Source organism: Leuresthes tenuis, unplaced genomic scaffold (assembly GCF_036924035.1).
Source record: "Leuresthes tenuis unplaced genomic scaffold, fLeuTen1.0.hap1 SCAF_22, whole genome shotgun sequence".
Taxonomy (NCBI): domain Eukaryota; kingdom Metazoa; phylum Chordata; class Actinopteri; order Atheriniformes; family Atherinopsidae; genus Leuresthes; species Leuresthes tenuis.
The window spans coordinates 26,452,244-26,473,729 of record NW_027325376.1 but is presented as its reverse complement, the minus strand read 5'-3'; the positions used below and the strand labels follow the sequence as shown (position 1 = coordinate 26,473,729).

General features: G+C 39.2%; 1 protein-coding gene across 6 annotated transcripts in view; it reads left to right on the top strand.

Moving 5' to 3' along the window:
• LOC140282110 (calcium/calmodulin-dependent protein kinase type II delta 1 chain) overlaps positions 1-21,486 on the top strand; it is an 85,834-nt gene that overhangs the window by 58,747 nt on the left and 5,601 nt on the right. The window contains exons 7-16 of one of the 6 annotated variants that reach the window (XM_072376678.1): positions 629-731; positions 1,934-2,017; positions 4,650-4,744; positions 5,959-6,081; positions 6,204-6,287; positions 6,462-6,504; positions 9,301-9,338; positions 11,873-11,932; positions 14,102-14,146; positions 15,597-15,645. In XM_072376678.1, coding sequence (XP_072232779.1) covers positions 629-731; positions 1,934-2,017; positions 4,650-4,744; positions 5,959-6,081; positions 6,204-6,287; positions 6,462-6,504; positions 9,301-9,338; positions 11,873-11,932; positions 14,102-14,146; positions 15,597-15,645 — 724 coding nt within the window. Of the gene's footprint in view, positions 1-628; positions 732-1,933; positions 2,018-4,649; positions 4,745-5,958; positions 6,082-6,203; positions 6,288-6,461; positions 6,505-9,297; positions 9,339-11,872; positions 11,933-14,101; positions 14,147-15,596; positions 15,646-21,486 lie in introns of all 6 variants that reach the window. The other 5 variants (XM_072376677.1, XM_072376680.1, XM_072376679.1 and 2 more) reach the window with 5 other exon arrangements.

Here is a 21,486-nt window from a genome sequence, read left to right as displayed (position 1 = left end):
TTAAGAGCGAGTTATGCATGCTGGGCCTCTAGAATGTGCAGCTATGGTCCTCACTGCTGTTGAAGCAACTGTGTGTAATTGTTGGGTAAAAATAGCAGCTTGCTTTGATCAACAACAGCCTCCATCAGGAACCTGCTCTGAGAGTGTCAACAACTGCATTATTCATCCACTCCAACCGTTTTCCTGAAGCCCCGCTCCTCTCTAAACATTTCCTGGGCTTTGGAATGAGTCACAGGCCACCTCTCCACATTTGTGTTGCTCCATTTGAGTGCAACCCACCAGCATCTTGTTTAGCAGCATCTAGTCATGCTGCTTGCCGAGGTCAGCTGTGGCCCCTTACTGAACCAGAATTAATGGTGGCTTTGTATGTTAGGCTGGACTCTGACATGCCTTTTTCCAGTAGATATTTCTCCTGTTGAGAAGCTACAGTTGGCTTAGCTCAACTAAACACTTCAAGACACGGCATCAGTCCTTCGTGTTGTTGTAACCCAGAACAACCCTTAACTGTCAGTTTAACCAAACACTTATTTAACCTTTACCTCTGTCGTGTTCATTTTCAGTGTACATTGGTTGTTCTATACTGACATGAGATACTGATGCTTGTTTGTCTGCTTTTCTTCAATCCAAGCCAGAAAATTTGCTCCTAGCCAGCAAGTTGAAGGGAGCAGCAGTTAAACTGGCAGATTTTGGCTTGGCCATAGAAGTGCAGGGAGAACAGCAGGCATGGTTCGGTGAGTACACGCAAATACTTCATTTAGCTTTTTTATGTGGTGGTTGTCCCAATCCATGAAATACTGTCTTTGGGTATAAAACTGATGGTCAGTATAAACTTAGTTCTCATATGTATAGTAGGGGGATTATTGGGGAGTCATTACGATTGAAAGTTCAACCATTTAATTGTTTTTAGTCACATAGTTTGCGCTCTGACTCATCATAACATTAATGTGATTTGATCTTAATGGGATCTTAAATGGACACCAAGGCCCTTGAAGTCTCTCTGTGGTATTTGGCTCAAAAATGTTAACAGCATATCCTTTCAGTCCTGTAAGTTGTGTTTTTGAATCGCTGAGGATCAGACTTATTCAGGCACATGCTCTTACATACACACCCTCTACCAACAGAATGATCTGTTCTTCCTGGACACTGCTTGTTTTACGTTCACAATTACCTGATCTGACTTGTCTATCGAATTGAATCTAAGGTGTCAACTCTTAAATTGATCCTCTTATTCTCTGTCTCAGTTGTCACGTCCTTACAACAAAAGTATGAGCTGATTAAAGTAAAGTAAGTCAGACCAACTACGTTTTTTATCCTGGTTTTGGATTTGTTTAAGCGTCTACTTTTATTGGAAGTCTACAACTATGCCATTCAGTCATCCGAGCTTTATCTACTTATCTGAAGGGACTCGGTGTGCTACTGCTTTGGGCTCTTATGTCAGGTTTGATTTGGCTGCATTTCCATTTTTCCTTACGATTCCCTATCCAGCAGAGAAATAATTAGTCTATTCCCTGAGCAGCATCCTCTATCTGGAACCAGTTCACTTTGTGTTCTGACTTTGCTACTAAGTCATATCACACCTTATCGCCTATAGGGTCTGCTGTTACATCAAGGCTGTTATACGGGTAGGGTGCATGTTGCTGATGGTGAGCCAGGCTGCATACCATCTGGAGGATGCTGTTCTTTCTTATAAGCTTGTTAAACTCAGTTCATAAACTTAACTTTGCGGGCCCACTGATCCTGAGTTATTGTGAATATTTGGTCCTAACAAGTTTTTATTAGACTTTCCACCAAGTTTAATGCTTATATATGTGTGTGTGTGTGTGTGTGTGTGTGTGTGTGTGTGTGTGTGTGTGTGTGTGTGTGTGTGTGTGTGTGTGTGTGTGTGTGTGTGTGTGTGTGTGTGTGTGTGTGTGTGTGTGTGTGTGTCTTTCAGGTTTTGCTGGCACACCAGGGTACTTGTCTCCAGAGGTGCTGAGAAAAGATCCTTATGGCAAGCCTGTGGATATGTGGGCCTGTGGTAAGATTCTCTGCTAAACTGTCTCTCTTTTGGATAAATAATGACTTAGGCCAAAGATTTGTTTGACTGAGCAGAGCTACTTTGCATAGGCATCTAAACTTAGTTTTGAATGACTTTTGATTTCAAATGAGTTCAATTATTTAATTACCAGTGGTAAAGTAAGTATTCTGATCTTTTAGCAAATATAAACTCTCACCACCATAAGTATAACTATTCTATAGTACTTTCCAAAAGTCTTAATTTCTTTATAGTTTGCTTCCAAGCAGTCCGACTTTGTTATAATCTTTTAATCTGGTCTCATTTTTTTGGACATGAACTGCCTTTTCACTCAAATTCCCTCTAGTCCTCGTACCTGATCATTTTCAGAGAAATATGTTTTCTTGGTTTGTTGTTGTTTGTTCAGTCACTTACCACTGACATAACTAATTCAAGCTTTAAAAACAGCACCTAGCTCAGATAATGAACGAGAGATCTTTGCAAAGTACCAATTTTAAATTGTATCTTTACCAGACATAAAATCTTATGTTTGCACCAACAAGGTGATTCCGAAAGGGCTATCAGCTAATGCCAAATGACACAAGAAGTGGACTGAAAATCAGTGGCAACAGGTCTTATGGAGGGATGAATCCTCCCCAGAGCCCGGACCTCAACATTATTGAAGCAGTGTGGGATCATCTGACAGAGAACGGAACAAAAGGCAGCCCACATCCAAAGAAGAGCTTTGGGATGTCCTTCAAGAAGCCTGGAGAACTATTCCTGAAGACTCCTTAAAGAAATGACAGAAAGCTTGTCTCAGAGGGTTCAGGCTGTGTTGGGGAATAAAGGGCGTAACCATGGTTTAGACATTGGGGGGGTCCAAGAAAAACAAAATTGTTAAGTGCATTGTCTACAATTCTTTATTTATATATGAAAAAAAACGGCCAAATACCCAAAGCATGTTTATGTAAATATTTTAATAAGGACAACTAATGATGTAACAAATTACAGACTTTTCCTTTAACAAAAAATGTGCTGAGGACTTTTAAGTCCAGGTTAATTTCTATTGTGTCAATGTCTCAAAATGTGCATTAACAATGAAAAGTCTAATAGTCTAATGTTATTTTTGTTTTAAGTTTCTTTTATTTTGAAAGGGGGTGGAAGTTTATTTTGTTGATTCTGTGTTGGATTTCCTGTTCTGGTACAATCTGCTCTGTTGAGCTTGGCGCGGTTGAGCAGCGGCTCCGTCAAAAGTAGAAGTCCAACATAAAGACAACGAGAGCTGCTGCTGAGACGGGGGCGCGCCCGATGGGTCACTCTCATTGACTAGAGTGTTAGCGATCAACAACGGCGACCGCGGCGCAGCCGTTACCACGGTAACACACGGAAATACATTGAAAATAAATAAGACATAACAAGAGACCGATCCCTTGACAGGGTTCATAAAAGGAGAACATGCATTTTACATAATTTCTGCTGTATATTGGGAGGGACAGGTTGGTATTTTCTCAATATTGGGGGGACACGACCCCCCCCAAAGAATGCGTGGTTACGCCATAGTGGAGAATAAAGGAGCTCAGACTAGATATCAATTGAAGCTTGCAGCTAAGTGACACAAAATAATTCAGATTAGAATGCTATTGGGCCTGAAGAAGTTAAATAGAAAATAAAAACTAGTTTCAGCCTGTCTTTCAAAGTTTTGTACACGTCATGTGAAACAAGTGGGCTGCAGATGTTATTCAGTTAATGTTTTTTTAATGTCTGTTCAGATGACGGTGTGCATTCTTAAGTGTGTGGAGTACTGGTCACTGCAACCTCTTAAATAAGCATTGCTAACACTTACTAGATGGGCCTGATGGGCCGGGACACCTGGGCTGAGATGTTACATGCACAGTGTGTAAAAGACACACATTCAGACAGTCAGCACAGGTGTGTGTAAAGGTGCAACAGCGTGTGTGCGGTCAGACCGTTGGATAAAAAGTCTTTCATCTTTCCCTGGCATCCAGCATGCCAATCAAAACCACTGCTTCTGGTATCACCAGCAAACACAAGCACTCGGTGTGTTCTTTAGTCTGACCTCACACGTTATCAGGTATTTTCGCAACATATGAGCACATCCACTGTTAATACAGAGCCATGGATTTAACTTAATCATCAACATTTCTTGTTATGTGTTTAAGGTTTTTGCATAAAAAAAGCTTGTGAAGAAATTAATTTGAAATACCTCTTTGCTGAGGTGGAAAAGCAAAAGCAACACTCAAAAGTGCAAGAGAAACAAACTTGATGAATGAATGACGACATACGTGAAGTTTGTGACTATTGGAGCATAAACAATTGAATGAAATGGAGACATGAAGAAACTAACCGTTGTCAAAGTAGTACAAACATGCATCATGTTTCTGTCATGTTCACCACATCATCTTTCACATTTCATCTGCTGCTCCCCCTTCTTCTGCAGTGATTTAAATGGACTGAACTGGAACATTTCCACCAGCAGCTGTTCATCTTAATGAAATGACTTGTCACACAATAGCAGTACACAAGATTATTCTTCTTAATTACTGTTTTAAACTGTATTTTAACATGTGTGTATTACAAAGTGAGTTGTCTATCAAAACACACTTTTACCAAAATGTGTATGTGTGTGTGTGTGTAGGTGTGATCCTCTACATTCTCCTCGTTGGATATCCTCCATTCTGGGACGAGGACCAACACAGACTCTACCAGCAGATTAAAGCCGGAGCTTATGATGTGAGTTTCCCACTCAGAGGTCTGCTGATGGCCAAGCGTTGAGGTTTTCCTCTGCTTTTCCAGACATGGCTTGTTTCTGTATATCTGTGTTTCAGGACCACCTTTGACAGAGGAGAGACTTTATCACAGTCCTTTTGAAGTGAAACTCTGTAAACATCACTTGTTCTCCACTGCTAAAATAATGTTAAGGTGAAAGAAGGAAAAGAAAACGGGGCTGAATCAGAGATGAAACTTTATAGTTCAGTTCTTTGCACTTTGAGCTTGAATGAGGTCATGAACCATGTGCTGTTTAATCAGAGGGGTCTGCTGATGTACCTGAGGAAGTTGTAATAGTAATTAATGTGATGTTAACTTGCTTTTAATTGCTTTTTTTGTAGTTTCATCTACATTTTCATCTTAATCTGCAATTAATTTCACATGGAGACAGTGAGGATAAAACACGCATGAATGAGCTGCTGTTCAATTACTTATTGTCTGATACTTATTCCAAAACTGCTTGTTGAATCCTTTAACTCCTGCGCTGTGTATGCAATCATGGGGAAAACAAAGTGCACCCTCTTTTGATTTTATGGTTTTTGTATGGTTTTAATGAACACTTACTGGGTCCTCACCAGGTCTTAGAATTTCTCCAAAACAAAGAGAGAGATTACTTCAAGTTATTTAATTTAGCCTCTTCCACACGTCTCTTACTGATGTGCCTTTGTTTGGCATTGCGTTATGTAAAAGTACGGAGACGAAGCGGAGGTTGAAGTTGATCTGCTGCTGATATGCCTTCAAGCCAGCAATGGACGCTGTAACAAAGGAAAAATGCGGCTATCAAGCCACCAACGGTGCTGTCACCACACAGCAACGTGGAGCTGATCCTGTTTGGAATTTGTGAATTACAAAGGGGAACAGCGGCAGGTTAGCGAGAGTGTCCATTTTTTCCTCCATCTATAATGCACGACTGATTTATGAAGGACTGTTGACTCATGTTGCATTTTTCACACAGAACCTTTGCCTGGTTTTTGATATGATTGCACAGTGTGGAATTTGTGTAATGTTGTGTGTTTTTGTAACTTTTAGACCTAGTAAGGATCAGATGACTGTTTTCATAGTGTATATCCTGAAACTTGAAAGAGGGAACGTACTTTGTTTTTCACGTGACTGTAAGTAGACTGTAAGTTGAAAAGTTTGCACTGTTACTGAAATCAATAATGCTGCTCTTCCAACAGTTCCCTTCCCCAGAGTGGGACACAGTAACCCCTGAGGCCAAAGACCTGATCAACAAGATGCTGACCATTAACCCAGCTAAGAGAGTCACTGCCACAGATGCCCTCAAACACCCCTGGATCTGTGTACGTGTCACGCACACACACCACTTTCACCTCGGCTGCTTTGTCATCGTTTAATACAATCAAAGCAGGCCTTCTTTTGATAATTTCCTATTGAAGCTTGTACACTGTCTTTGTGTTCACAGCAACGCTCCACTGTGGCCTCCATGATGCACAGACAGGAGACAGTGGAGTGCCTCAAAAAATTTAATGCAAGAAGAAAACTCAAGGTAAAAAATGCTTCCAAAGAGTCATGTTCACTTGCTGCATCAGAGGAGAAAGTGAACAGATTGGGTGCAGAAATCAGTTCAATCCTATCCCAGGCAGCAGAACATCTCATCATTAGCCTTTGAGCTGCATAAACACAGCAGCTTATTTCTTTGTATCCATTTCTTTGTCCATAGGGTGCTATCCTGACTACTATGCTTGCTACTCGCAACTTCTCAGGTATGACTGAATCAGTTGAGAATACCTAATGGTTCCACTTCTTCCCAGTCCCATCTGAAGTATTGATTCACTTGCAAGACAGTGCAAGATGTTTTCACAGTGGGAAATAATGATGACTTTTTTTTGCTTGACACCTGCTTAACTCAGTCTTTATTAAGTATTGGATCATTGTTGAGATGCTGCTCTTTAGAGTGGCCTTTAGAGCCTATTGAGCGCCATCTGTCCTCTGTGTTCAGCTGCTATCAACAAAGCCTGAATGACCATACAGATCGATAAAGTCTCGTCTGCAAGTCGCTTTAAAGGGCAAACCGTTCAAATTTATTTCAAACAAATGACAAGAATCCTTTCTTTTTGTCATTCACTTTCATTTTTGTACTCCCTAATCTTTTAGTTTCCAGTGTCACATCAATATCAGTGCAATGTCCTCAGAGTTTACTTTTGTTTTTCTTCCCTTCTTCTACTGTCTGGTAACATATGTGTAAGGTAAGAGTACTGAACACAGCTGGCACTTCTCTGCAGTGCCCAGCTACACTATCAGCTTTGCTGCTGAGGCTTGTCGTGACTACTAAAGCACGAGTATAGGACTTTAATGTGACATAGTCATTCTTTTGGTTCCCATATCAAAATAAAATAAAACAGAGATTGCATGTCCATAAAAAATTCTGAATTCCAGAATTTACATGCAGTCTGTATCACTTTTATCCAAGTGTAGCTTGCGTTTTCAAAGAATTACCTGTCAGTTACCCCCTCAATGACAAAAACATTGGGACAGTCTGTAAAATAGATGTTAAAAAAGGGGAATGCAATGATTTGAAAAATAACCTATATTTTATTCACAATAGAACATAGAAAACATATTAAATGTTGTAAGTGGAGCAACCAAAGCGGTACGAAACAGAAATGACTTCAGGAGATTAATTTGTTTGGTTGGCAATAGGTCAGAAACATGATTGGGCACGAAGAGCACCTTAGAGATCTCTCAAAAGTTATCATGGGCAGAGGTTCAGCAATCTGCAAAAAACTGAATCTGCTAATTGTGGACAGTCTTAGAATAACGTTCCACAGCGTGAAAATACGGAGAGTTTTCCATAATCCACAGTATCATCAAAAGATTAAAAGAATCTGGAGTCATCCCTGTATGCATGAGACATGGCCAAAAATATTTGATGGATGCCCTTGATTTTTGGAGCCTCAGGCAGTTCTGCATTAAAAACAGACCTGATTCTGTCTGGAAATCACTGCATGGGCTCAGGAACACTTCCAGAAATCATCGTCTGTGAACACAGCTCATCATGCCATCCACAGGTGCAGGTTAAAGCTCTGCCATGCAAAGAAGAAGCCACATGTGAACATATCCCAAAACACCAGCATCTTCTCTGAGTCAAAGCTCATTTATAATGGACTGAGGTAAAATTAAATTTCTTTTTGGTAATCATGGACCCAGGATCATCTGGACTTAAGAGGAGAGGGACCATTCAGCTTGTTATCTGCACTCAGACTCAAAAGCCTGCATCTCTGATGGTATGGGGGTGCATTAGTGCCTACAGAACTGGCAACCTGCACATCTGGAAATGTGCTGAAAGCTATACACAGGTTTTAGAGCAACATGTGCTTCCATCCAGAAAACGTCTTCTTCAGGGATACCACTGCATCTTTTATAATAGCAAGGCTTCATAGTAGCAGAGTTTGGGTGCTGGACTGACCTTTCTGCTCTGGAGAACTTTCACCAGCTGAAAACATTTGAAGCATTATAAAATGTAAAACGTGAAAAAACCCTGGACTGTTGAGCAGCTAGTAAATAGTTTTAGTAAAAAAGAATGTGAACGTTTCAGACTGTTGTTAAAAGAAGAGGGGATGTTACAACTTTTTCCTGCCATCAGATTCACGTTGATTCAAGTTTTTTTTTTTATATATATATATATAAAATGTGTCACGTTTAATATTTGATACACTATGTTGCATTGTTAATAAATATTGATTAAAAAAAATATTTTAAGAAATGTTAATTTGCAATTCATTGCATTCTGTTTTCTGTACATTTTACATTGTGTCCTGACTTCTTAAGACTTGGTGATGGAGTTGTACAGATGTTAAATGTGCAGATGCTCCAACATGACTAAAAATCCTACACACAGGGCTTGAAGGTGGTGTAGAAGCTGGTTTACGTACAGTTGAGATGAAATACAGAATAATTCTTTTTGATACAGACTGAATGTACCGTTTCTCCTTGTAAACATTTGCTCAGAAAAACGTTCCTCTAATCTGGCTGCCAAAAGATATCTGATGTCACTGCAAAGCTTCTACCAATCAGCAAAGATGCATGTCTCCTTACTGATGCACAAACCCCCATGCCTCGACCAATCATCTGTTCTGTCTCAGTCTTTGCATGGTTACTGAAGAGGTGGTCGGCACAAACCCCCCCATGTGATTCCCACTCCTCTTTTAAATCCGTTTTTTCTTTTTCGTTGTGTGTTTGAAATAGAAAAAAAGAAACTGAAACGCTAAAGAGCACAGTCTGTTAGGCTGTGCTACTCCAACCATGTCTCCTGTAGTCTTATCAGATGAATCTTTGCATGTTCCACACTAATGATTCGAAAGAGTTTTATTTCAACTCCTGACTAAATTTGCATTTTTCTTCTCTGCTTCCAATTCTAGCAGGGCCAACTGTGAGGCAGCTAGTAATTGGCTGGCCTTGAATAGACCTGGCGGGTGTGTGGTGTGCGTGCGTAAGTGTGTGTTTGTTCATTCCAGCTGGCCACTGATTTCCTTGCGTTGTTATCTTTGTCTCTACAGCAGCCAAGAGCCTGCTGAACAAAAAAACAGATGGTGTCAAAGTAAGTGTACCTTCACACTTCTGCTTTCCTTTCTTGTACAGAATGCTTGCTGCTGTGTTACACACTCTTATATTACTTATCCCACTGAACCTCACAGTTCTGTGCTGATCTTTGGATGATGTTGTGTGGTCAATGAAATATATGTCAAATAGCCAAAATTAGAGACTTGGGTTAAATTTGTGTCTTTAAGTGCTTGTAAAAGTAATAATCCTTCAGGTCTGGGGGATCACAGTTATTATAAGTGGAAAAAAGCTTTACTGACACCACAAAGTAGTATGAATGTCTGTATGCAGTACATGTGTGTGAGAGACACAAAGTCTTTATAGACCTGCTGCTTCTAAATCAGACGTTTAATTTCACCCTTGTTTGGGATGCTGATGAGCCAGACTTGCACCCGCTCCTCTCTCTCTCTTATCAACTGGTTCTGATTCTGATTCTTTATGAGTTGCCTCACACAGTTTCACAAAATATACATGTGTAATGGTGAAGAGTTCTATTTTATTTTGTTTTATTGTTTGGGGTGCTGTCTACAGTTTCTTCATCAAATCTGCCATCATCAGGATTTTTTTGTCCACGCACAACAAAAACATTTCAGTAAATGTTAGCTGGTCAGAAGATGGACTGACTGAGCATGGCTCTATCTGAAGTTTGTGTGAGCTCAGGTTGTACAGTCACACATACTGTAGATGCAGTCTCTCCTGTTGTGTTTTAAGGCAGAAAAGGAAGGCAGATGTTAAAGAGCTGTGCCTGATGATGCTGCTGCTTTTAAGGGACCTTACATACCGAGCTGCATTTTTGAGGTGTCGGTTAACATCTGTCTCTCTTTCATGTCCGCTGTGTAATACACCATCTGCATTGTCAGACACTTTAAGTAAACTGTTAACTTTGCCATTTCACACACAGTCTCCTCTTATTTGTCATCTTCATTTTTCCAAAACAAGTAACACATTTACAACAACATGGCCATGTGGGGTGAGAAAAAGTGAAGACTAACAGTCGTGATTCAAGGGAGACCAGCTCTGTATGACCTTTTTTAAAAGCTTTTAAACCTGTGTAGCATAGACGTTTCGCTTATTGTATGATATGCGTACTGCTGCCTGCTTCTGCACTGGAGAGTTACGTCTTCCAGTGCAGAAGCAGAGTGTACGTCCTGGTCGTTGTCAACATGTGGAGACGCAGCAGGGAACATTTCGCTGCTGGTTCTTAATGTTGGTGTGGTGTACAATAATAAGACTGATACCTACAGTTAATGATCAACAGAAGACATTTCATTGTATTTCACTACTATCATGACTGCTGCCCTGAAGAGGGACCATATGGCTGAAGAGAGGATAGAAATAGCCCTCTTTTGGTTGGTGTGGAACATCGCTTTAACTTCTCTGTTCTTTTACAGTCCTATACCCACTTATAGACTGACTTAATTACTCCATTATATGAAAAAAATATCAATTTTTCCTCTAAAGTGGAATGTAACTATGATTTATGTGGGACTTTGACTTTTTCTAACCTGGGGATTTCTTATAGACTATGAGTAGGGTGGGTGTTTAGTCTTCTGATGATTCAGAAGAATCAAATGATTCAGTAGTCAAATTAGCTTCAGCTGCTTTTGGCAGTGGTGAAAACGTGGCTCCTGGATGAAGAAGCTCTTTTTCTGTCCACATGCTACAAAAAACAAGCAGTGATAAAACATCATTCAGGCTAGTTTTGAGTTTTTGAGCTGAAGTGAAACATCTAAAAGAATAATTGCTAGTTTAAGGGAGACTTTTTTTCTGCTGCACACTGGAGATGTGACACATCTGGTGTAAAAAACTTAAAGATGTGGCAATAGAAAAGACTAAACGTGTTTTTCTACTTGCTTTCATACTTTCCATACAGCCTTCACATGCTAGTTTTGATGTCTCCTCTGTATTCTAACAGAAATGACATTTTTAAGACAAGACTACTCCAGGACACGTCCTTTAGTAATCTTTATCTTGGAGGGAGGGATATATCATGTTAGGTCACACATCATAATATATATGACACAAGAATATATATATATATATATATATATATATATATATATATATATAAATTTGAGCTACTTGACTAATTTTGAATTTCCCCCACTGTGGGATGAATAAACTATTTTTCTATTCTATTCTATCAGATTGGAAAACTGAGTACCATGCTGTGGTTTTGCTGCTGTGCCAGTGCTGATCTGTAATTAGCACTCATGCAACAAGTAGAAAAGTTTTAGTTTTACCTAACTCATAAATCATTCTGTTACAGTCATTGGGTTGTTTGTTTGGTGTCATTATCTCTTCCATTAAAGGCAATTTTTTTGATGAGATGGACCAAAACCATTGTTTTGTGTTTGAGTGAGTCCTAAATGACGATGCATACATTGATGCTTGTCACTCCCATGGTAAGAGCAACTCTTGTGCTACTTTTCCCTCAACAGCAGCTACTTGAAGTGCAAATGTTTGGACACTAAGTCTTGTTACTTCTGCCCTGTCCTGTCTGTCTCCTGTCTGTTCACTGTGTCCCTCCAGATCAACAACAAGGCTAATGTGGTCACCAGCCCCAAAGAGCCTGTTCCCACTCCTTCTCTGGTACACTGTCTGCCTGCCTTGCTGCCTGTGTGTCTGCATGTCTTAGGAATTGTACATGTTTCCAGATTACACAGACCTGTGAATCCACTTCCTTCCCATTTTCTTGTTTATGCTGATTTATTTCGGTCTTCACATTTTGCGTCTTTGATGGTTGTGTAACATGAGCTATCCACGCACACTTTTGGACTGCTTTATTGCATTGCATTGCTGTACATGGGCTACATTTTCCTTTGTTGTTGATGATGGCTGCAATGGCACTTGGGCCATTCCAAGCCAACTGTGGCTAATTCACTGTTGCCGCAGGTTCTAAATCTTTAGCTGAAGATGACACTGATTTGTCTGATTTGACACCAGTAGTACTGATGAGGTGGAGGAGTCACTTGCCAATATATAATAGCTGTACATAGCCTTTATTATTACCCCCACCATATTATGTAACAAAGAAATACAGATGCTAATTATACAGGATTGTCTCAACTGCTCCTCTGAGATGAGACATTTCTAATCCCCCAATTACTGTTCCCATGGGGAAAATGCCCATCTTCCTGAGCAGAGGGTCGTTGCTACTGGAAACAAAACATCATTCTGTACTTGCCAAATTCCTCTTTACTTGAATGCCAAATTAAATTGCTTTGAGGTTTTTACAATACTAAGGAATTTCTTGATTCTGCCAGCAGTTGCAGACACTGGACAGAATTTTAATTGTGATTTTGGGATGTTTTTGACTTATACAGTACCAAAAGTTGACTTCTTCTCTTAGTTATTTATTCCAATTGTCACAGTAGCTTCATGTTGGCTTCATGTGAGCTCAGGATGGAGCAGGAGGCACAGTAGGTTGTAGCGAGCTTTGCTCGGATAAGACACAATAGAACAGTTAACCAGAATCTTTGAGTTTAGAAATATAGCTAAATACTGCTGTAGACTGGACTGATTAAAGTTATGTTTTGTTTTATCACTACACAAAGAGAAAAAAATCTGTTTTTTAGCATGTATATGCAGCACTTGATGAACAGTCCTCATGTAAAACCTCAACCTCTGATTTTTACAATAGTTCACCTACTTAAGCATAAAGTATCAGTCTGTAAGAGGTGGCTGAGGGCTGTGTCTATGTGACCGAGACAGGCTGACTGTTTTCCCCTTCTTCCTGTCTTTATGCTAAGCTAGGCTAAGGAAATACAGAAATTTAAACTACAAAATACACAAAATAAAATTTTTGTGATGTTCCCTGACATTTATAATTTAACCAAATATCCTTTGTCACTGATAAATATCTCAAAAGTGCTATTTTGTAAGTATTGCTGTCCCAGTAGATCTGCCTACTGACATTGCTGCCTGTTTGTTTTAGTACAATTAATAAGCCAGTATTGTGCCAAACTTGGAACAACCCCTCCCCACTTGTTTTTATTTATTTTATTTTGGTCAATTTATGCATGTGAATGAATTCTAATAAATCCAAATAGATCCATCAGTGCTTTTTAAAGTTACATGCTGTGGGTTTTAAATCTCTATTTATCAGGGTTTTAATCCTAGTCTTTTTTTTTTAATTTTGCATCTGTAATTAACAGAAATACAATGTTGGACATTTTAATATTTAACATTTTGTAATTGTATCTGACACATGTTTCTCATGTGGTACCAGGCAGGGCACAATTACAGCACCGATGTACAGCAAATTGTTCTGCAATAGCGTGTACTGTACATGCAAATGGAAACTCTGCCCTGAGGATGTGCTTCTGTTATATTTAGTGTTTTTAACATTTTTTTTTGGGTAGCATTGATGGAAGTTTGATGTGTGTAAAGTTGTGTAGAGTTGCTCCTTGGTGTTCTGCTCTTGAAAATGTGTTTGTGTTCTAAAGATTACTGCAGAAAAGTCAGATGTGATGTCCTTTGACAAATATTTACCCATGCTGTCATTTTGTGTTAGAGATCAGTCAAACTGTGGTAAAGGATTTTCAGATGTCATTCCATCTGTCTATAATAGTGCTGTAGTGATTATTTGATTAGCCATGAACTGCTTTCCCTAAATAGCAACTTATCCATTTCCACCTCCTTTCCCTTTCTTTACTTTATTTTTGTCCATTGTACCTAATACTTTTCTCTGAATCTTACCTCCTAACATTTTCATATTTGCACCATCGTCTTCTTCTACTATTGATCCTCTTAAATCAGGAGCCTCAAACCACTGTTATCCACAACCCCGCTGATGGAAACAAGGTATACAGCTGATCAGATGTTGATCTGAAACTGTAGTTTACTGCTGACATGTGCGCCATTTAGAGGAGAGCCTTAATGTTGCTTCTGATGATGATGTTTGTGCTCCATTGGATGCTCTTTAAACTGAACTTGGTGTGATTAAAAGGGAGGATGTATTCTGCATGTTATCAGATGTTGCATGTAATTCTTAAACTTAAGATTGATCATTTCCGTCTGTATTTTGTATTGCTATTTGCTTCTGTGTTGAATATACGATTGTCGTGAATAATATTGAAATATTTTGCAACATACAAAGTAAAAACCATGCAATGGCATGGACACCAAAACTGAGTGAAAAAAGTGAAAATCCTCATCAGAACAGCTCTGGTCCATCTACCATGTCTTTGCTTGTGCAGACGTATGGATCTACATTGTCATGTATAATCCATAAGCTGTCGTTGTGGGAACATGCATGCTTGTATCTATGCTTTGTGCTACACGATGGTGTTGTAGGTCATAGTTTAGCATACAGCAGGTGTTCATCTACATAGAAGTTTTTTTAATTTTGTGCAGACATGAACATAAAGAGGGCGTGTACCTGTTTGGTAAGTCATCATTTGTACTGCTGCAGTATTCAGCTTCTATCCATCTCTTAAATCCACAAGCAGTTAGCGCTCCTTCGTACAAGTAGTAGCTCAGATAACCAAAGATGGAAAAAGGTGATTTATGGCTGAATGAAATAAAAAAATAAAAAACTTTATCTGTCTCAAAGGGAAATGATGTAATGTGTATATTAAATTTCCATTTAATATTGGCATTTGATATTTGTGCTTCCTGAGGACTGACAGCCCTTTAGAATTCTACATTCATATGATTTTTTGAGCTCGCTTCAGCCTGTGAGGAACCTCTAAAGAAAGCTTTAATTAGTTTTCTTTAGAGCTTCCTAATGATAAAAGATTTTTGGACTGACTAACATGTGCTTGGTACATGAGATTGGTTTTGGTTCAACTTGGTTCTATTGCTGATGTCTGACCCAGAATTTGAAAATCAAAAGTCATTTAATGATCAAACTGTTCATAATGTGGACATTTATGCAAACTGAATGCTTCTGAATTTCTGAATTGAAACAATGGAATAATACTTTGCTGTACAAAATTGTTGCTGTACAAATAAACACATCCGTTATTAGGTTGTACTGTCGTTTGACGTCTGAGCCAATGAAAAACTAAGCCAAAACTAATTCTGTCAAAGTAGATGGTTAACTAATTATTACACAGTAAAGCCTTCCTCATGCCTCTCACTATCTGTCTCACTATATTAGTAACTAACTAATGCTCAAGCAGGTGAATGTAAAATTTCCTGCTGTGAAAGAAGGTGGAGCATACTGATCTCTGTGGAAATCAGGTGTCTGCCCTCATTTGAACCTGAATGAGTCTGGAAATAATCCCTGGTCTTTTTTGTCCTTTCGCAGGAGTCCAGTGAGAGTGCCAACACCACCATCGAGGATGAGGATGTGAGAGGTAGGAAGCTGACAAAAATGCACTTCTCCTGCTCCTCTCATTACAAGTTTCTACATCCGTTTTAAGGTCACTCTTGCCTGTTGCATGAATCTGTTGGGTCCACATGGACTCTTTTTTTGCATGACTGGGTGACCCAGTACTGTGTAACTGAACCGTGTCCTGATTGACTGATCAGTGGACCTCAGAGTGAAAGACAAATATGAGCGCATTCGATTCAGAAATCCCAGATTGAATTACAATGTTTGGCAGTCAGGTTCTAATTTCACAACATCACTTAAAGAATGCCATGCCCAGTGTTACAGGAGAGTTTCCAGCCCTATGGCAGATGATAAACTTAATCTGATCATATTCAAGTTAGATTTTTGTTTGGGGTCATTTGAGCTTGAATTTCTAATTTTGGATTTGTGTTTAAGTTAGCCTACCAAGTATGTATAAATTTGAATATGTGCTGCAGATATTTGGCTTTTTATGCTTTGTCTTAATCAATCCCTTTATGATGCACCAAACCCAGATTAATTGTGTTTGGAAGTGCTGACAGATGAGTGTTGAGTATGAAGGATTTATGGTAGAAAATCTGAGTGGGTCCATTTGCCTTCTTGGTGTTGCATTCTTATGAGTTGAAGTCCAATAACCAGAGTCGATAAACACTTAATTAGGACCTTTCATGCTAATAAGAGATAATTCTAGATCATGAGATTTTTGCATAGTCTACAAGTTCCTCCTGTTATTCCGTTTTGCATTTAAAAGATACATGATGCAGAGTTTGGAACCCTTTAGTTGGCTGTGCTCTCAATCGTCTTAAGCTACAAAGTGAAAGTTTTCAGCAGAAACCAGATCCACACAGTTCATTGGCTGTGGTATTAAAGACAGAAGTGCTTAAGTTTGGTAAATTGAGTCTATAGTGACAGTTATTTTGGATTTTCAGTGGTGAAATTTTCTTTAGCTTGCTTTAACATGCACAGCCCACTTAAAGAACACAGCACTGCTATTTATTATGACCATTATTTTGTTCATGACTGGTCAGGTTGTTTTTCCCCAATGCCTCAGTGACCATATTCAAAAAATATCTCAAATGGATTCACACATCACTATTTATTTGCATGTGTTTGGTGTTCTTTGCTTCTTTGTGTCACAGAAGACAAATGACCATTTTTCTGCTTAATTACTTCACAACTGAATTATCTTGTATTGTTCTTTGTCACCATATTGGTTATTTCAACACTTTACATAAGCTTACACAACACTTCCCTGTTAGCAAGCGCTTGGTGACAATTGGTGAGAACTTCCCTTTAAGACGAGAAAACCTCTAACAGAACCAGAGATGAAATGTGTGAGAAGCAACAATATAGCATTCATATCATCTGTTTTGTATTTGTTGGCCCAAGCAGAGCATCAGCATACATACAGACTTTTTAATCATTGTGGTTTCAGTAGTGGTCCCTCTTTAAATCTATGGGAGTAGTTGGGTGAACACTGGCTCTTCAGTGTGTCCAGTCTTCTCTGTGCCAAATGCATATGCTAAAGTGACTTGTCTTTCTTTAAAGGAGGATTGTATTTGTTGAAGTGGTGACTGCAACCAAACAGAAAATGTTCTGCTCACGTGCCCAATCAGAACTTGCAACACTCTCACACACAATGCTTTTGGCGCTTCCAAACCCTAAACCCATGTTTATATGTTGTGTGACACAAGAACAGATCAGCACCAAGCTGATTGTGCCAACTGTGTGCTCTATGCTGACGTTAAGACAAGTTCAACTAGGCGCAGTGCTCTCTGACATTATGTTAACACATCCAGTCAGAGGGATTCTGGCATCATCTTACATTACTGTCCATCTTTTCCATCAGTCCTCTGCATGCTCTGTCCATGTGAGTTGTTCTTAGCAGGTGGAGGAACCAAGAGCTTTGAACAAATTGCCATTTCCTGTTCACTCTGTATGTATTTTTCATTTCATGTTTACCTTTTGTCCATCTCATTTTTCTCATTGTTGCACCTCCATCTCATTCTCTGCCATCCTCTAATCCATTTATTTTCTTCCTCCATTTTATGTCAGCACACTCTCCCTACTCCAGACACCAAATCTACCACCTTAAGCACTTAAACCATTCAGTCTGTCAGCTGCCGTCCTCCCCCTCGCCCTCCCACTCACACTCCTCCTCCTCTTCCTCTTCCTCTTCCTCCTTCTGCTGGTATTCTCCAAGCATTTGGCCCAGTGGTGAGGAGTGCAGCCAGTACATCCAATGGGCACTGATGGCTGCCTACCTGCTCCTCTTCTTCACATCCTCCTTCCTGTTTTTTTTCTCTGACCATCCCACCACATGCCACTGCAGCCCCCATTACACACCCTCGCAGGGCGCTGGCCCCCAGCACAACGTACCCCTGCCCAACCAGGGTTCCACCGACTCCCAGTGTAAGTGTAATTTCTAAGCAGTTTCGGGAAAGCTGCAAGTTTCTTCTGCTCTTTTTATGGATACCCACAAGTACAGCGAGAAGGACACTTGTAAATGATTTGCAACACTAGACACACTTTTTACCTTTTCTGCTTTAACTTTGAGACATTTATTGTGGTAATATACACATTTAATAGTTGCAGCGAGTTTAAAAACTAATTACTGTATAAAAACTGTTACTGGAGTTGACATCTGTACTGCATAAAAGAAGGACAACACCTGCACTTAACTCTAGATTCAGCACTCGGTCACAACTCAGACATTTTCTATGCTGAAGATATCTTTGTGCAAAACATAACAAACAATATCACGTTGCAAATGGATATGACATATTTTCTGATTTTAAAAGACCCTTCTGGGAGCAGTCAATCTTAGTTGAACTGAACAACACCTCTTAAATCAAAGTTGGAGTGCAGCGCTGCTGTGTGATCAGAAGCTGATGACACCCTGAACCTTCTTGAATGAGGGCATGAATATTTGTATGACCCCGACACACAAATGCACACACGTACACTGACACTCTTTCACCATAAGATAAGGCTAAAATAAGGCGACCTGAAACCTTATTGAATTTAATAGCCTGCATCCCCCGTTAATTACTTTCTAAAGATACATTTTAATGTTTTTATCACTAATTTTGATAATAGAAATATTAATTTTGATCATTACTTTTAAATGTGTTGTCTAAGTAATTTTTTTAATTTTTACAATACAAAGTGTTACCATAAGACACAACTCCTGTGTCTGATTTCTCTTTTATTAGAATGGATCAGATTCTGTACTATTCCAGAATCCAGTGCTCTCAAAAGTTCAGTCACAAAAAGTCACAAAACTTTGCCTTTATCACAGAAACACTCTGATTTACGTTTTCTGACCATGTTCTAGTCACACATCAGTTAAATCATGTTGCCTTTTCAGACACTGATTTCCTGGTGAAGAGCAGTTCCAATTTACTTTATGGAGTTTGTGCACATTTTCCAAGCTCTAACTTGAAAGTGTGAGTAATCCAATTACAGGTCAATTATTTACTCAACAAATTCAAAAACTAAAGCCACTGTCACACGCACTGCTTTACATTAATCAGGTCGTGTTGATCGTGTTGGTCTCATGTGTGAATGACCTTTTTGGTGCTTTTTCATAACATTTTGACATGGAAATCTGAGTCAGACATAGTAACATGCTGTGTTACTTTCAACAAGTCGAAGCTTCTCCAGTCACATTAACACACCGTCACACTGCTCAGCGGTGGGTTAATTAGAGGAATCCAACAGATCATGATAAGAAATTATTAACAGCACTTTTAAAACTCTTCTCTGGCTTGATTTTATCTACAAACTGTATGTGACTAATTATCAATCCTTCAACTGCTCCCATCTAGTGTTCTTCCAACACAATTGTTTGTTAGTTTGATGGCTAAAGTCAATTTGTGACTGTAGAAAGACTTCCAGAGTTCTGTGTTGCTGTTGCTCATCTTCTGATAACCTGCTGTGATGTGCAGAGATGATGTCTTCATTGTAAAATAAAGTTGATAACAGCTACATTGTTACTGTCGTGCAACACATGGTTGAGTAAACTGACATGGTTAAGCTTCTTTTATCCACTTGATATTAAATGATCTGAGAGATTAAATTATTCTTATTTTCCTAAAATGAACAGGCACAATGTCGCTCGAGAAGCTGTGAAAATTCACAGCTTATTTTAACTTGAAACAACTCTTTAAAAAAACATATTTCATGGTTGAAAAACACAAACTGCTCTTTGTAAACAAACAAACAAACAATTCAATTCAGTTTTATTTGTATAGCGCCAAATTACAACAATTGTCATCTCAAGGCACTTAAATAATATATTCCAATTCAAGCCAATTGAAATTCAATTCATTGTAATCATAATCCAATGAAATCCAATTAATTAATTTAAAAATAATCCAATTAATGTAGCGCCAATTCAAAAACAACATCCTAGCAAAGGAAACCAACAGATTGCACTAAAACCTGTCTTCAGTCCAATCTCCCGTCCTGAGCGTGCCTGGGGCGACTGTGGAAAGGAACGACTCCCTTTTAACAGGAAGAAACCTCTGGCAGAACCAGACTCAGGAAGGGTGGCCATCCGCCTCGACCAGCTGGGGTTTGAGAAGACAGAAAAGAGGGGGGAAAAAACACCATAACGCCATTCAAAGGATATCTGTTGGAACAGGGAAACACAAGTTAATAACCACAATAATGTCACATGTACATAATATAATTTGAGAAATTAAACAGGGGGAAAAAGAGAGCAAAGTGAGGAAAGGTGTGACAGATGAGGTCCCCCAGCAGTCTAAGCCTATAGCAGCTTAACTATGGGATGTTTCAGGATCACCTGAGCCATCCCTAACTATAAGCTTTATCAAAAAGGAAAGTTTTTAGCCTAATCTTAAAAGTGGAAAGGGTGTCTGCTTCCTGGACATTTACTGGCAGCTTATTCCCCAAGAGAGGGGCCTGATAACTGAAGGCTCTGCTCCTCAATCTACTTTTAGAAACTCTGGGAACAACAAGTAAACCTGCAGTTTGGGAGCGAAGTGCTCTGTTAGGAAAATATCTTACAATGAGATCTTTAAGATATGATGTAGCTCGGTCATTAAGAGCTTTATATGTGAGGAGAAGAATCTTAAATTCTATTCTGAATTTAACAGGGAGCCAATGAAGAGAAGCTAAAACTGGAGAAACATGATCTCTCCTGTTAGTTCTCATCAGAACTCTGGCTGCAGCATTTTGGATCAGCTGGAGGCTTTTCAGAGAATATGTGGGACAGCCTAATAATAAAGAATTACAGTAGTCCTGTAGTCTCCAGTAGTCTTGAAGTAACAAATGCATGAACTTGTTTCTCTGCATCACTCTGAGACAGAATGTTCCTGATTTTAGCAATGTTACGAAGGTGAAAGAACGCAGTCCTAGAAACCAGTTTTATATGTGCGTCAAATGATACATTCTGGTCAAAAATAACTTCCTCACTGTTCCTCACTGTAGAACTAGAAGCCAAGGAAATACCATTGATTATCATACAACTAGACAATTTCTCCTTGAAACGCTCGGGTCCAAAGATAATGACTTCAGTTTTGAGGCAGACAGTTCTGAGTCATCCAGGTCTTTATGTCTTTAAGACAGGCTTGTAGTCTGACCAACCTATTGGTTTCATCTGGTTTCATAGACAGGTACAGCTGAGTATCATCAGCATAGCAATGGAAATTTATGCCATGCTGTCTAATAATGTTACCTAATGGAAGCATGTATAAAGTAAAAAGAATCGGTCCAAGCACAGAACCCTGAGGAACTCCATGACTTACTCTGGTGTGTGAGGAAGATTTCATTCTTCATTTATAAGAACAAACTGGAATCTATCAGATAAATATGACTC